This window comes from Eretmochelys imbricata, chromosome 14, assembly GCF_965152235.1.
Source record: "Eretmochelys imbricata isolate rEreImb1 chromosome 14, rEreImb1.hap1, whole genome shotgun sequence".
Classification (NCBI taxonomy): domain Eukaryota; kingdom Metazoa; phylum Chordata; order Testudines; family Cheloniidae; genus Eretmochelys; species Eretmochelys imbricata.
This window is the reverse complement of record NC_135585.1, coordinates 26,517,512-26,534,446: the sequence shown is the minus strand read 5'-3', so window position 1 is coordinate 26,534,446 and position 16,935 is coordinate 26,517,512. Positions and strand designations below refer to the sequence as shown.

Below are 16,935 nucleotides of genomic sequence, written 5' to 3'. Positions count from 1 at the left end.
GTCAGCTGCAAACTGATGGCTGCCTTGAGCAGCAGCCAGCTGATACAGACACCAGCTACAAAACTGTGAACTCAGAGGCAGCAGAAACTGTTCCAGGTGAGTCCCAGCCATGCACCCATCCTCTCCAGCAGATCTTTGCATGAGGCACTGCCAAGATACTCGTCCAATCAGTGAGCGACCCTGCTCTTCTGCACTCAGCTCTGCTTTAGCCCTTGGCCTCTTCCACCCTCACTGCTGACTGAGGGCTCTCAGCTCCCCAGACTAGCTCCTAGGGAGGGGGATTTCACCTTGCACAGGCAGACAGAGGCGGATTACGGTTTTGTGCAGTCCTGGGCCAGAGCAAATGGGGGCCCCTCCCCACCCCGGTCTCTCCTCCCCCACCCCTGTCCCAGTGCTCCTGCTGGGGAAATGGGGTCGGAGTGTGGGGGCTTCCCCTGCCCACCCAGAGCTCCTGCCAGGGAGCAGGGTCAGGTTGACTCTGCACCCTGGGCGGAGTGCCGTGTGGGCGGATGGAGCAGGTGAAGCCCCCGCACCCTGAGTCTGCTCCCCAGCAGGAGCACCGGGCTGGTGGAGCAGGTCGGGGTGCAGGGGTGCCCATTTTTCTGGGGGGCCCCCAATTGGCCAGGGGCCCTGGGCATGGGCCCTGTTGGCCCAGTGACTAATCTCCCACCGCAAGCAGAGTCTATGCTGGGACTCTGTTCCACTTGCCCTGGTCCTGCTGTGGTTAATTAAGTGATACAGAACACACCAGCCTCACCAGTCTTTGCCTGGAATCAGGCTGTTGAATCTGGAACTTGACCACAAATGAAACTGTTTTAAGTCTTAAAAGAACTAGCCGAGGAGGGGCTGTCTGAACCACTAATGTTCACTTTTAACAAATACTGGAAAACTGGGGCAATTCCAAAGGACTGGAGGCCTGCCAATATAGTGCCAATATTTAAGAAGGGTAAAAGGGGTGACCCAGGGAACCCTAAATCTGTTAGCCTGACGTCGATCCCAAGTAAAATAATGGAATGGTTAATTTGGGACTCAAAGAATACAAAGCTACAATAGAATTAATCCCGGTTGGTGTGGTTTCATGGAAGGTAGGTTTTGTCAAACTAATTTGTCGTCTTTTTTTTAGCAGGATAACAAGTCTGGTTGATAAAGGTAACTGTGGTGATATAAAAAAAGGAGGACTTGTGGCACCTTAGAGACTAACAGATTTATCTGAGCATAAGCTTTCGTGAGCTACAGCTCATTTCATCGGATGCATTCAGTGGAAAATATTTTCCACTGAATGCATCCAATGAAGGAGCAAATAAATTTGTTAGTCTCTAAGGTGCCACAAGTCCTCCTTTTCTTTTTGTGGATACAGACTAACACGGCTGCTACTCTGAAACCTGTGTTGATATCGTATACTCGGCTTTTGCCAAGGCATTTGTCTTAGTACCACATGACATTTTGATTAAAAACTTGCATTGTATTGAACTAATGGGGCACAGATTTGATGGAATAAAACCTGGCTCACTGACAGAGCTCAGAATGTAGTTGATAAAGGGAAGATATTAACAAGCAAAGTGTGGTTCCCCGGGGATCAGATCTTGGTCCAACACAATTTACTATTTGTACCAACCATCTAAATGATGATATAAAATGTTTGCTTGTAAAGTTTGCAGATGACACAAAGATTGGTGGGATAGTAAACAATGAGGAGGGCAGGATACTGCTACAGAGTGATCTGAATCATCTGGTTAAATGGTCACAAGCCAACAAAATATATTTTAATACAGCCAAATGCAGGCAATGTATCTGGGAACCAAGAACGCAGGTTATATCTACAGGATGGGAGACTGTCTTGGAAAGCAGTGACGCAGAGAGAATCTCAGAGGTCACTGAAAACAATCACCTCAACATGAGCTCTCAGGGCAATGCTGTTGCAAAAAGGGCTAATGTATGAAAAGGGGAATATCAAAGGAAAATAATCTTGCTTGGGGACAGACCATTGATAGGACCACTACTAGGATACTGTGTCCAGTGCTGGTGTCCACACTGCAGGAAGGATTGGAAGTTCTGGAGTAAGGTCAAAGGAGGGCCACCAAATGATCCAGGAGCTGGGAAACAAGATTTTCTATGTGAGACTCAAGGAGCTCCATTTATTCAGCTTATTGAAGAGAAGGTTGAGAGATGATGTGATCACTGTGTCTAGGCACTGACACATCATGGAACAGAGATCTGAGAGCGGGATGTTTTCAGCCTTGCTGACAAAGGCCTAACCAGATTCAATGGCTGGAAATGGAAGTTTGACAAATTCAGCCTTGAAATAAGATGCAATTTCCTAACAGTGGTTAAACATAGGAACAGCTTAGCAGGGTAGGTGGTGGGTTCACCCCCACTTGTAGTTTTTAAAATTAGATTAAGGGAGAAATTTTACAACTTGGGTGGATGGGATTGGGCTGGATGGTCATGGTGGTCTCTGGTTCATGGTGGTCTGTGAATTCATGAATCCTCGTGTTCATCCTCTTCCTTCACGGGCCAGGGAGAGAACAGGGAGCTCTGCATTGCCCTTGACAAGCTCGGGACCGTTGCAACTCTGCACTATTACAACTATACTCAAATCTCATGCTTCAAGGCTTCTGGAAGGCACCTGCAGGGGTCAGGAAGGAATCATTTCCTCAACGCACAATTGGCCAGATGTATTCTGGTTTTTTGTTTGTTTTCTTCTGCCTTCCTCTGAGGCATCAGCAATTGGCCACAGCTAGAGACAGGACAGCAGGTGGGGTGGATCAGTGCTCTCAAGTGAGAATCTTTCATCGAGATGCCTGGCTAGTGGCTCTTCTCGCATGCTCAGGGTCACAGGAATCACCAGATTTGAGTCAAGAAGGAATTTTCCCTTGGTCACGTTGGCAGATCATTGGATTTTTTTTTCTTTCTCTGAAGCATCAGGTGTAATTTGCCTGCTGGGACCCTAGAAGTATATCTCACCTAATGAATTCCCTGCCATTTCGGTGGCCTCAGGTGGTGGGGGCACCGCAGTCTCTCCTGCTCTCTGCCTGTGACTCACCACACTTTAGTTTCCTGAGGACTGAAATGTTTTAGTTATTGGGCTCCATAGAGCAGTATTTGCAAGAAATGTTATGGCCTGTGCTATGCAGGAGGTCAGACTGTATGATCTAGTGCAGTGACTCTCCATCTTTACGGGCTACGGCACCCCTTTCAGGAGTCTGATTTGTCTTGAGTACCCCAGATTCCACCTCACTTAAAAACTACTTGCTTACAAAATCAGACATAAAAATACAAAAGTGTCACAGCCACACTATTCCTGAAAAATTGCTTCCTTTCTCAATTTTACCATATAATTATAAAATAAATCCATTGGGATATAAATATTGTACTTACATTTCAATGTATAGTATATAGAGCAGCATAAACAAGTGATTGTCTTATGAAATTTTAGTTTGTACTGACTTCGCTAGTGCTTTTTACGTAGCCTGTTGTAAAACTAGGCAAATATCTAGAGGAATTGATGTACCCCCTGAAAGACCTCTATGTACCCCGGATTGAAAACCACTGATCTAGTGGTCCCTTCTGGATTTAAACACTATGAAACTATGAAAAGTAAAAAAAATTAAAAGACCAGGGGTTAAATAGAGCTAAAGTTTCAGACTGTGCTAAGTGCTGGCCTAGAATATCTCAGCTTTGCAACAGCTGCTGCCCTTTTTCGGCAGTAATGACTAGCAGAAAGAGAGGGAGTTTTGTGCTGTCCTAGAAGAAATTGTAACCAGCGCTCATCCAAGAAGTCCAGTGAACAGTGCTTTGTGATCAGTTTGTAACTAGGTCAGGTGAGAGGATTGTGTGGTTGCACTAGGGCTGTCAAGCGATTAAAAAAATTAATTGCGATTAATCATGCGGTTACACAATAATAGAATACCATTTATTTAAATATTTTGGATGTTTTCTACATTTTCAAATATATTGATTTCAATTACAACACAGAATACAAGGTGTACAATGCTCACTTAATATTTATTTTTGATTAAAAATATTTGCACTGTAAAAAAAAAGTCTTTTTCAATTCACCTCCTACAAGTACTGTAGTGCAATCGCTTTATCATGAAAGTTGAACTTACAAATGTAGAATTATGTACAAAAAAACCCTGCCTTCAAAAATAAAACAATGTAAAACTTTAGAGCCTACAAGTCCAATCAGTCCTACTTCTTGTTCAGCCAATCGCTCAGACAAACAAGTTTGTTACATTTGCAGAAGATAATGCTCCTTGTTTCTTGTTTACAATGTCACCTGAAAGTGAGAACAGGTGTTTGCATAGCACTGTTGTAGCCAGCGTCACAAGGTATTTACATGCCAGATGCACTAAAGATTCATATGTCCCTTCAAGCTTCAACCACCATTCCAGGGGACATGTGTCCATGCTGATGACGGGTTCTGCTCAATAACAATCCAAAGCAGTGCGGACCAACGAATGTTCATTTTCATCATCTGAGTCAGATGACACCAAAAGGTTGATTTTCTTTTTTGGTGGTTCAAGTTCTGTAGTTTGCACACCAGAATGTTGCTCTTTTAAGAATTCTGAAAGCATGCTCCACATCTCGTCCCTCTCAGATTTTGGAAGGTATTTCAGATTTTTAAATCTTGGGTCGAGTGCTGTAGCTATCTTTAGAAATTTCACATTGGTATCTTCTTTGCATTTTGTCAAATCTGCAGTGAAAGTGTTCTTAAAATGAAAAATATGGGGTGGGTCATCTTCTGAGATTACTATAACATGAAATATATGGCAGAATGTGGGTAAAACAGAGTAGGAGACATAAAATTCTCCCCCCAAGGAGTTCAGTCACAAATTTAAATAACACTTTATTTTTTTAACAAGCGTAATCAGCATGGAAGCATGTCCTCTAGAACGATGGACGAACCATGAAAAGGCATATGAATCTTTAGTGCATCTGGCATGTAAATATCTTGTGATGCCAGCTACAACAGTGCCATGCAAACTCCTGTTCTCCCTTTCAGATGACATTGTAATTAAGAAGTGGGCAGCATTATCTCCCGTAAATGTAAACAAACTTGTTTCTCTTAGCGATTGGCTGAACAAGAAGTAGGACTGAGTGGACCTGTAGGCTGTAAAGTTTTACATTGTTTTGTTTTTGAGTGCAGTTATGTAACACCTCCCCACATTTGTAAGTTGCACCTGCATGATAAAGAGATTGCATGACAGTAATTGTATGAGCTGAACTGAAAAATACTATTATTTTATCATTTTTACAGTGCAAATAATTCTAATAAAAATAATATAAAGTGAGCACTGTACACTTTGTATTCTGTGTTGTAATTATAATCGATATATTTGAAAATGTAGAGAAACATCCAAAAATATTTAATACATTTCAACTGATATTCTATTATTTAACACTGCGATTAATCACCATTAATTTTTTAATCACGGTTAATTTTTTTTTTAGTTAATCGTGTGAGTTAACTGTGATTAATCGACAGCCCTAGTTTGCAATAGTCACTCTGTTTAACCATGTCTGTCAAAGTGCATTCTGGGAACACTGGGCAGTATCCTTCCCCTATGCTCCATGAACATACACGGCATCAAAAGTACGTGGGGCAAAGAACTCGGAGTTGCCTATGGCACAGAGTTTGGAGGCAGGAGGACCAGCCAAACTACAGAAAGTCAGTGTGCTGAACCAGCTTAAGGACACATTGCTGTGTCCGCCCAGGCCTTGGGGCCACACTGACACATGGTCAGCTGCTTCACAAAGTACTCAGCATGGCTGGTTTCAGAAGCACCCACAGCTCCTGTTGAAAACTAGTTCCCAAATTGTATGGACACAAGACACAGATAGAGCCAACAATGACAGCAGGCTGTTGGCTGGGTTCAGTGTGGTAGCCTGTCTGTGAGTGATAATGGAAGTGGGAAGAGTCAAGCATGACACTGACGGGACATGAAGAAGGAGACTTTAAGGGGAACTGAGGAGTGGTGTTTTTGCCAGACTGAGTGGACTACAGGGCATCCAGGAGAAGGTGTCTGCCATACAAGAGGGAGAGGTCAGGAATGGAGAGGTAGATTTGTGAGGTGTTTTATGTGCAAGTATTCACAGATGGTTTAAGGCTATATTGGAAAGTAAGATAGGTGAGATGTGAATTGCTGTGGGCTTATGAAAAGTCAATCATTTCAGACATTTTATTACTGTCTTAGAATGAAATAATTATTACTCTAAGAGCAGAACCATATGATTTTGTACAAATGGATTTTTAGATGTTTTTGACAAAGTTTTATATAATGGATTATTGTAAAACTGCTCTAAACAGAAGATTTAGAACAGGTCAGTAGGTAGATAGCAGAAGGTTGGAGTTAAAGGTGTGTCTTCTTTGTGGAGGTTGGGGAAAGTGGAGTCTTCCAGGGTTCTGTACTGGGACCAGCATTCTAAATTCTGTACTGGGACCAGCATTTTAAATAATGGTTTAGATGAAGCTCTAGTTTATAGTACTCACAATGATACAGACCCCAGTGCTACAAGTATTAATTCACATACTTAATTTTATGCAGATGAGTAGTGCCATTAGCTTCAGTCAGACTACTCAAGGAGTAAAGCTAAACATATGTATACTTGCAGGATTGGGGCCTGCACTTGAAGATGGTACTAAAACTTTTGGGAGGTTAATGCGTTATCAGTAACTCACTGAGGTTTAAAAAGGGGGGTGTAACTGTAACCATAGAAATGATGCCCTCACTCGACACATGGCTGCTGGGTGGTAAAGCCATTTGAATGCTTTTTCAAGCTTCGCTTTTGTACCACAGTCCCGAAAGGAGAGACTTAGTGGATCGCTGGCAGTGCATCGCTATCGTATGATTCAATATCAAAAGGCCTCCTTGTGTCTATCACTCTTTTCACAACAAAGCACCATGAGGAAACCACACGATACAGTGGGGTTCCACTGTTTGCTGCCTATACACAAAAACGCCTGGCCCAGCCACATACACACTGATGCTCTGACTGGGTTCTGGCGGCTTCTAAAGCATGCTCACTGTGAGTGTCACTGGCGGGCTCACAAACTTCCCTAACACTATACACTCCCGCTCAGAAAGTTCCCCAAAACTTACCTGGGGGTCCCCGCTGGGTTTTCGAAGACTCATATGACTAGGCTCCATTTGATGCATAGGGGTCACAGGGGTGTGATATCCATTCGCTGTAAGGAACACACAGAGGAGGTTAAACGGGCTGCTCTAGGCAGCAAATACTTAAATACAGACTTTCAATGGTTCTTGGTCACTTTATTTATCATAAAAGTAAACTCACAGAACCCTGCAACAAGATACTTGCCTTCCCTACGTGCCGTCTTACCCCAGAAGTGCCTGAACTGAACAGACCTCTAAACAGGCCTGGGCCTGACTTGATAGAATTGGATGGGGCAGTGCCAACCCAGAAACCAAAAATGTATCTAGCCTCTGGGCCCAGGCCTCCTCTCACTGCTCCAGGGAAGACTGAAGTCAGCGGAGTTCGACGGCTGTAGAAAGGGTCTAAGGGAGACGCCCTAGAACTTGAATCAATTCCCAACAGCCCATTTAGTCCCCACATGTGGCAGATACTAGTCCCCCTTCTGTTCCGCAAACCAGCACCCCAAAAACCAGAGGCAAAGAACAACAATCCAATGCTGATTATATTTTAAAACTGCATGATTTGAAAGCCTGTCCCCTGATTTTCTCAGGCCTGACTTGTGGCTGCTTGGGGCTGGATGCTACATCTACTCCTTGAAAAGCCAACACTAAGCGTAAAACAGAAACCAGTCCTGACAACAAATAATGAGTGCAAAAGACTTCTGCACCCTCAGTTTTCAGGGGCTCATACATCCTGGTTCCTCCTTTTCAGAGCATTTGACTTGGGTCCACGCCCAAATCCGAATGTCTCCTTAAGGGACAGATGTCTGCAGCTGCCTGTTGCATAGAGGCTGAGAAATGGGGACATTGATCCTGTCTCGAGTGAGGGAGGAATCCATGTACATAGCCCCAGCATCTGCTCCTGGCTCCACCACACTCCAGGATGATTGCTCCAGAAGGTGTTTGTGGAAACAGCCATTTCTACCACTAATGGCTGTTCCCCTGGGCCGCGACCCATTGGAGGGCTCCTGGGGGACTGAATTCCAGTCAGGCAGCTGCAGGGCTACTTGAGTTCTGCCGTTACCCTGTCAGGCTGATGGTATGAGCTGCTACGGAACTCAGAGTGGCACCTAAACTGGGGTTGCCTAATGCCCTAGGAGAGAGGGAGGGGTGTTGGGAGAGAGAAACCTGCAGTTCTCTGTTGCTGTGCTATTAGAAATGAGTCACTGTTTGTATTATGGGAGCACATGGAGTGAGGTCAGGACTCCCTTGTGCTGGGCATAGGACACACGGGGAAGCAGATTGTCCCTGCCCCAAAGTGATTGCAATCTGAATAGATCAGACAGACAAACAGAAAGAGACAACATCCTAGCCAGAAAACATACACACCACACCTCCAGAATCTCCGCCTTGGTTAGCTGTGTTTCCCCACCTTTGTGTGCACTCTCCACCCCTCGCCCCCGCCATGCAGCACAGCCCATGTGCCAGGCTCTTGCCCAGGAGTCCAAGCTCAGTCCAAGAGAGCAAAAGCCAAACAGGTTAGATGTCTACAGGCCCATGCCCCAGCTGCTTCACCCTCTCCCCAGAGGGAGGGCGCTTCTGGGGACCCACATGGCTAGGCCCTGCCCCTGACCTTGTGGGGCAGTCTCCAAATTCTGGAGATTGCCTTCCCTACTTGAGCTGTGGGGCAGCCCCAAATCTCAATTTTTCACCAATCTGGGATAAAAAACAGCTTGTGACCCGGGAGCAGATTGCACTGTGCTGAGAGACATGCGCACATGAGTTTAAGTCTCACCTCTGTCACTCACTGCTGTTACTATTTCTGCACACCCCTCCACACTTGGTAAGGTTTCATGTCCCCCCATCTGGGGCAAGTATTATACTCATTTTCCAGATAAGGTCACTTCTGGCAAAGTCGGGGGCAGAACCCAAATATGGTAGAGCCAAGTCACAGCACTCAGCCATGCTTCCTTTCAGAATGCCCCAAGTCTGTGCTGTCAGGGACAACTATGCTAAACAGCAGCCACATGCTGCTCCCAGAGCTAGGCACAGAGCCCAGGAATCCTGATAGTCAGCATTCTGCTGCTATCTAGCAAATAGCTGGGTAATGTTTGTCACACACGCCTCTAAAAGCTGGTCCATGCAAAGAATAGCCTGGACACGTTATGAGTTTCTCCTTCAGCTCAAGTGGGCAAGGTCTATGGAATGGCTATGAAGGCCCTCTTGGGTTCAGACCACGATGAAGTCCCTTATCAGAAATATCTGTATGTAATTAAAGGGTATCACAGTGGAGACAGAATTTAGGTAACATTATATTGGCATTTCCTAACTTGTGAGTACTTGACTTTACAACCTTACCATTCATTGTACATAAAGGGAGTTCTATGGATTCTATCTTCCTAGGGATCAACGTTTTCTTAAGAAAGCACTGACTGGGGACTGGCTGCCGAAGGGTGTTGCTAATGCACTATATACCTTTCACTGGTAGGGCACCAGCCTGCATCCAACCCAGTTCAGCAGGGATTTAACACTGTCCCAATCTACTGGGTTTTTGGAGATTTGTGGGGTGGGGGGGTCTCAGCTCCAGTTCTCACGTCACAAACTCCCCAGTGCTCTTTGCATTAATGGGCCAACTCAGCAGAGAGGCCAAGAACTGCCTGGACCTTTGGAACTGAGCTGCCCTGGGGCCCCAGATGAAGCCCCTCAGAGCTGGGCTGAGACATGCTGACAGTGGGCAGGGGAAGCTCCTGCTGCTTGGTAGCTAAAGAGAGGACTCCATACACCAGGGCTGCCGCCTGATGCCTTCACCAGCACTAAATTTACACACCACATTTCTAAAACTGCAATGGATTATTATATGTATATTATTTGCAAATATGCAAATCAGCTGATTAAATAATTTGTATACAATTTTTGCACAATACCTAAGAGTTCCTAATGTTTTTTTTAACTAAAAGCTGGCAACCTGACCTGAAGTCCCACTGCCAGCAGCTTCCTACTCCCCAGTGGGAGTGGGATCCTCATGGCCCATCCCTGCTGTGGTGACAGATCCCAATATTTTGATGCAAAAACGATTATTAATAAAATTATTCTAATTCTTAGTTATTACAAACTTGCCTGTGCCTTTACTGTTTTTAGGAGATACAATTATTTTCATATACATGACACTTGGAGCATATGGATACCTCACATGCTCATGCGTTTGGTTGCTTATTTAATAAAAGTGAAATGAAATGTTTGAGCTAATTGCAACAACCCCTAGGAAATTTCCACTTTCACCTTCTTAGCCATAAAACCACATTTACTACCTCTAGCTGTGTTTACACAAACTCTAGAAAGCAATTTTATAACTTCTGTTTTGGTTTAACATTCTATATAATTTTCTTTAGACTATAATTTGAAAGAGGTACTTATGTGATAGTTATTGGATTTGTGCCTTTCATAGGAATCTTTAATTGCAAATTGTAAATGTCCTATAAATAGAGCCCTGCAAATCCACGGGTATTCACTTTATATCTGTGGAAATCCACAGACCATTTCTGCAGATAGTAACGCGTATGCGGATACAAATTTTGTATCCACGCAGGGCTCTGACAGTAAGAGCCAGATGGGCAGCTGTGAGGAACCACAGCACAGATCCTCCACCTGCCCTGGGCGGTGGAGCAGGGGACAGGGACATGGTCTGGGGCTGCTCGGCCTCCGAGCTACCCCCCTCCTCACCCCCGCCCAGAGCTGGGTCCAGGAGAGCCGCTGTGGCAGCCTGGGTCTCTCCACATGCCCTGGCTGGGAGGGCTAGGGGGCAGGGATGCTGGGCAGGGGGGCAGGGATATTTGGCAGGGGGCTGGAGGGCAGGGACACTGGACAAGGGGGGCTGGGACATTTGGCAAGGGGCTGCTTGGGCCCCCCACCCAGGACAGGAGGAGGGTCCCCCGCAGCTCTCCACAGCTGCCACCGCGGCTCTCCCTGACTGGGCTCCAGCGGGGGAGCCGGGGAATGCCTTGGAGCCTCAGTCTGGCGCTCAGTGTAGAACCCAGCAAATCTGCAGATGCCAATATCCGCAGATAATTTTTGCGGTTGGCGGATCGAATGCGGATACACATTTGTATAGGGCTCTACCTATAAATGGTAGGCTGCAAATCTAGGAACAATTGGTCAAAAGACAGACAACTAACAAAGAGAGTCTTCTCTGAGAATAAGACACCTCTCCTTGTGAAAAACACAAGGCTGGCATACACGTGTACTTTATCTCAAAAAAAACAAGTTTGTAAGATATATAGATATATATTATAAAGAGATCTGGTTTATTCAGGATATTACAAAGACGAGTGATGCTTAAGATGTGCTAGCAGAGTCATAAACCAAGTCATAAAAGCACCCTATTCACCCTTCCTCTTTGCAAAGAGAAAAACCTTTAGTTTTAAACCCTCACAAAGAATTCTAGAAATATCCTCACTGAAACTGATTTCTTTTATACATTTTCTAAAGCCTTCATTCTTCAAACTTTAAGAACATTTATGGTTGAGAAATGTTTTACAGAAGACTGATTACTTCTAACTCATGATTTCTCTTGAAGGTGAACCTTTGAATTGTCTTTCAAACGCTTAAGATGATATAAGCTTTGTTTGAGATGTTCATTTACAAATATTTTATATCTAAATTCAATCACTCCATACAATAACTGCCCGATATCACTGTTATATGAATAGTGAGATGTTTTCTGTACAAATAGGGAATCAAATGACCTTGCTAGAACTGAGAACTAATATAAGAAGCTGCTTGAGTATAAAATTATTTATATTCATTGGGAAATTAATTAGTTATCTGGCAGGGCTTAAGCACTCCTTATCAAATTCAGGAAGACAAGAACTTCTCCAAGGACGGTTAAGAAAACAGTATTTTATTTGATCACCATTTACGTTTAAAGACTCTTCTTAAGAACAATTTGTTTTAAAAAAATATGTTAAGGGCTGAAATATAGGAAATAGCAATGTTTGTATTCATTTGAAACAGAATTTAAACTCCTATTAAAACCTGATGGAACTAATGAGATATCTCAGAAAATGGACTGAATAAAAGCTAAAACTCTAACTTTAAAGATGTTCTGAGACATCAAAGACAAAAGCAATGCAATCAGAAGAGTTACGGCCCTGCTGCACATACATACCTGAGAACGGAAGATCAGCCCATGAAGGTGCTGAGCCAATGAAAGGTGACAGTGGCTGATACTTGAGTCCAGCCAAGCCCTTCCACCTCCAGTCAGATCATGGAAAGAGAGGAGTATAATTCCTCTGAAGTGAGAGACTCCCTCTCCGATTATGGTTTTATGCTGTTACACACAACTACACTTTCTTGTGCTCTTACGTTCATTCTCACACAAACTCAGCCTGTTAACGTATTCTCATCAAACCTCCAAGCCAACACCTCAAGAAGCAAACAAAGAGCAGCAAGACAACCAAGAAGAACAAAGAAGCTACAACACAGCACCAAGAAGAAAAGGAGTACTTGTGGCACCTTAGAGACTAACCAATTTATTTGAGCATGAGCTTTCATGAGCTACAGCTCACTTCATCGGATGCATACCGTGGAAACTGCAGCAGACTTTATATACATACAGAGATCATAAAACAATACCTCCTCCCACCCCACTGTCCTGCTGGTAATAGCTTATCTAAAGTGATCATCAAGTTGGGCCATTTCCAGCACAAATCCAGGTTTTCTCACCCTCCACCCCCCCACACACAAACTCACTCTCCTGCTGGTAATAGCCCATCCAAAGTGACAACTCTCTACACAATGTGCATGATAATCAAGGTGGGCCATTTCCTGCACAAATCCAGGTTCTCTCACCCCCTCACCCCCTCCAAAAAACACACACACAAACTCACTATCCTGCTGGTAATAGCTCATCCAAAGTGACCACTCTCCAAGTTTAAATCCAAGTTTAACCAGAACGTCTGGGGGCGGGGTGGGGGGGGGGTAGGAAAAAACAAGGGGAAATAGGCTACCTTGCATAATGACTTAGCCACTCCCAGTCTCTATTTAAGCCTAAATTAATAGTATCCAATTTGCAAATGAATTGCAATTCAGCAGTTTCTCGCTGGAGTCTGGATTTTAAGTTTTTTTGTTTTAAGATAGCGACCTTCATGTCTGTGATTGCGTGACCAGAGAGATTGAAGTGTTCTCCGACTGGTTTATGAATGTTATAATTCTTGACATCTGATTTGTGTCCATTTATTCTTTTACGTAGAGACTGTCCAGTTTGACCAATGTAAATGGCAGAGGGGCATTGCTGGGACATGATGGCATATATCACATTGGTGGATGTGCAGGTGAACGAGCCTCTGATAGTGTGGCTGATGTTATTAGGCCCTGTGATGGTGTCCCCTGAATAGATATGTGGGCACAGTTGGCAACGGGCTTTTTTGCAAGGATAAGTTCCTGGGTTAGTGGTTCTGTTGTGTGGTATGTGGTTGTTGGTGAGTATTTGCTTCAGGTTGCAGGGCTGTCTGTAGGCAAGGACTGGCCTGTCTCCCAAGATTTGTGAGAGTGTTGGGTCATCCTTTAGGATAGGTTGTAGATCCTTAATAATGCGTTGGAGGGGTTTTAGTTGGGGGCTGAAGGTGACGGCTAGTGGCGTTCTGTTATTTTCTTTGTTAGGCCTGTCCTGTAGTAGGTAACTTCTGGGAACTCTTCTGGCTCTATCAATCTGTTTCTTTACTTCCGCAGGTGGGTATTGTAGTTGTAAGAAAGCTTGACAGAGATCTTGTAGGTGTTTGTCTCTGTCTGAGGGGTTGGAGCAAATGCGGTTGTATCGCAAAGCTTGGCTGTAGACGATGGATCGTGTGGTGTGGTCAGGGTGAAAGCTGGAGGCATGTAGGTAGGAATAGCGGTCAGTAGGTTTCTGGTATAGGGTGGTGTTTATGTGACCATTGTTTATTAGCACTGTAGTGTCCAAGAAGTGGATCTCTTGTGTGGACTGGACCAGGCTGAGGGTCCAGATGATGAAGATGTCATCAATATAGCGGAAGTAGAGTAGGGGCTTTAGGGGACGAGAGCTGAGGAAGCGTTGTTCTAAATCAGCCATAAAAATGTTGGCATACTGTGGGGCCATGCGGGTACCCATAGCAGTGCCGCTGATCTGAAGGTATACATTGTCCCCAAATGTAAAATAGTTATGGGTAAGGACAAAGTCAGAAAGTTCAGCCACCAGGTTAGCCGTGACATTATCGGGGATAGTGTTCTTGATGGCTTGTAGTCCATCTTTGTGTGGAATGTTGGTGTAGAGGGCTTCTACATCCATAGTGGCCAGGATGGTGTTATCAGGAAGATCACCGATGGATTGAAGTTTCCTCAGGAAGTCAGTGGTGTCTCGCAGGTAGCTGGGAGTGCTGGTAGCGTAGGGCCTGAGGAGGGAGTCTACATAGCCCTTGAGGAATTCCACCATGATTTCAAAAACTTCCATCCCACCATCAACCTCAGCCTGGTCCAGTCCACACAAGAGATCCATTTCCTGGACACTACAGTGCTAATAAACAATGGTCACATAAACACCACCCTATACCGGAAACCTACTGACCGCTATTCCTACCTACATGCCTCCAGCTTTCACCCTGACCACACCACACGATCCATCGTCTACAGCCAAGCTTTGCGATACAACCGCATTTGCTCCAACCCCTCAGACAGAGACAAACACCTACAAGATCTCTGTCAAGCTTTCTTACAACTACAGTACCCACCTGCGGAAGTAAAGAAACAGATTGATAGAGCCAGAAGAGTTCCCAGAAGTTACCTACTAAAGGACAGGCCTAACAAAGAAAATAACAGAATGCCACTAGCCGTCACCTTCAGCCCCCAACTAAAACCCCTCCAACGCATTATTAAGGATCTACAACCTATCCTAAAGGATGACCCAACACTCTCACAAATCTTGGGAGACAGGCCAGTCCTTGCCTACAGACAGCCCCGCAACCTGAAGCAAATACTCACCAACAACCACATACCACACAACAGAACCACTAACCCAGGAACTTATCCTTGCAACAAAGCCCGTTGCCAACTATGCCCACATATCTATTCAGGGGACACCATCACAGGGCCTAATCACATCAGCCACACTATCAGAGGCTCGTTCACCTGCACATCCACCAATGTGATATATGCCATCATGTCCCAGCAATGCCCCTCTGCCATTTACATTGGTCAAACTGGACAGTCTCTACGTAAAAGAATAAATGGACACAAATCAGATGTCAAGAATTATAACATTCATAAACCAGTCGGAGAACACTTCAATCTCTCTGGTCACGCAATCACAGACATGAAGGTCGCTATCTTAAAACAAAAAAACTTAAAATCCAGACTCCAGCGAGAAACTGCTGAATTGCAATTCATTTGCAAATTGGATACTATTAATTTAGGCTTAAATAGAGACTGGGAGTGGCTAAGTCATTATGCAAGGTAGCCTATTTCCTCTTGTTTTTTCCTACCCCCCCCCCCCGCCCCCAGACATTCTGGTTAAACTTGGATTTAAACTTGGAGAGTGGTCACTTTGGATGAGCTATTACCAGCAGGAGAGTGAGTTTGTGTGTGTGTTTTTTGGAGGGAGGTGAGGGGGTGAGAGAACCTGGATTTGTGCAGGAAATGGCCCACCTTGATTATCATACACATTGTGTAGAGAGTTGTCACTTTGGATGGGCTATTACCAGCAGGAGAGTGAGTTTGTGTGTGGGGGGGTGGAGGGTGAGAAAACCTGGATTTGTGCTGGAAATGGCCCAACTTGATGATCACTTTAGATAAGCTATTACCAGCAGGACAGTGGGGTGGGAGGAGGTATTGTTTTATGATCTCTGTATGTATATAAAGTCTGCTGCAGTTTCCACGGTATGCATCCGATGAAGTGAGCTGTAGCTCACGAAAGCTCATGATCAAATAAATTGGTTAGTCTCTAAGGTGCCACAAGTACTCCTTTTCTTTTTGCGAATACAGACTAACCCGGCTGTTACTCTAGCACCAAGAAGTAACTTTCAGTCCAGCACGGCTTTTGCACATGGTGATATCTCAGAAACCTCGGCACTATTGGTGAAGTGGAGTTTGCAAAAGCACTGCCAAGGGTTTAGATTTAAATTGTTCTTACAATAGTTCCAATGGGATATGGAAATACTATGGTAATTTAAGGTACTAACAGCTTCTCCTGTTAAACGTCAGATTGTTCAGACCACATACCCCGGGAGAGAAGACAGCAGCTAACCTTGGTAAACAGAGAGCCTTAGAGGGATTTAATTGAAATGTAAAGTTCTTAATATTTATTAATTTGCCTGCCTCCACACTGCTCCTTGAATTGGTTCTTTTATTATCTTTGTCCAATTTCATAGGACTTAGTTCAGGTCACTTACCTCTGCTTATTTATCGACTGTTTAGATTATCCATGATAAACCAAGAAGGATTCACTGAGCCTTAGACAAAATCCTTGTGCCCATCTCTGAGTCAGGACTCATTGCTGAGTTGGGGAATAATGCACTCTGGTCCTAACTTACACAGAGGAGAGCATCCCACAGACAAGACCTTCAAGGTGTAATCTCTGAGGACAGCTCTCTGAGAGAGACACAAGAGGAATGTATACCTGAGGAAACCATTGTTTTCTGATTGCGTGTGTTCTGTCTGGGTTGATGTTTGTTTACCTTTTTCTTTCTTTCCTTTCCTTAGTTACAGGAGTTTGGCAATTAATCCTTGGGAGTATATTGTTTGTCTTTCATCACGCAGTGCCTCCCCTAAGGCCTGTGAAGAACCCCATGTGACTACAGTAGAGGGCATCACATCCTTGAATGGGCATTGAGAT

At 44.5% G+C, this 16,935-nt stretch overlaps 1 protein-coding gene across 2 annotated transcripts in view; it reads right to left on the bottom strand.

Annotated features, from left to right (window-relative positions):
• The window catches only part of GAS7 (growth arrest specific 7), a 216,901-nt gene that overhangs the window by 65,525 nt on the left and 134,441 nt on the right, over window positions 1-16,935 (bottom strand). For both annotated transcript variants that reach the window (XM_077833933.1, XM_077833934.1), the window contains exon 4: window positions 7,104-7,189. In XM_077833933.1, the coding sequence (XP_077690059.1) occupies window positions 7,104-7,189 (86 nt within the window). The remainder of the gene's footprint in view (window positions 1-7,103; window positions 7,190-16,935) is intronic.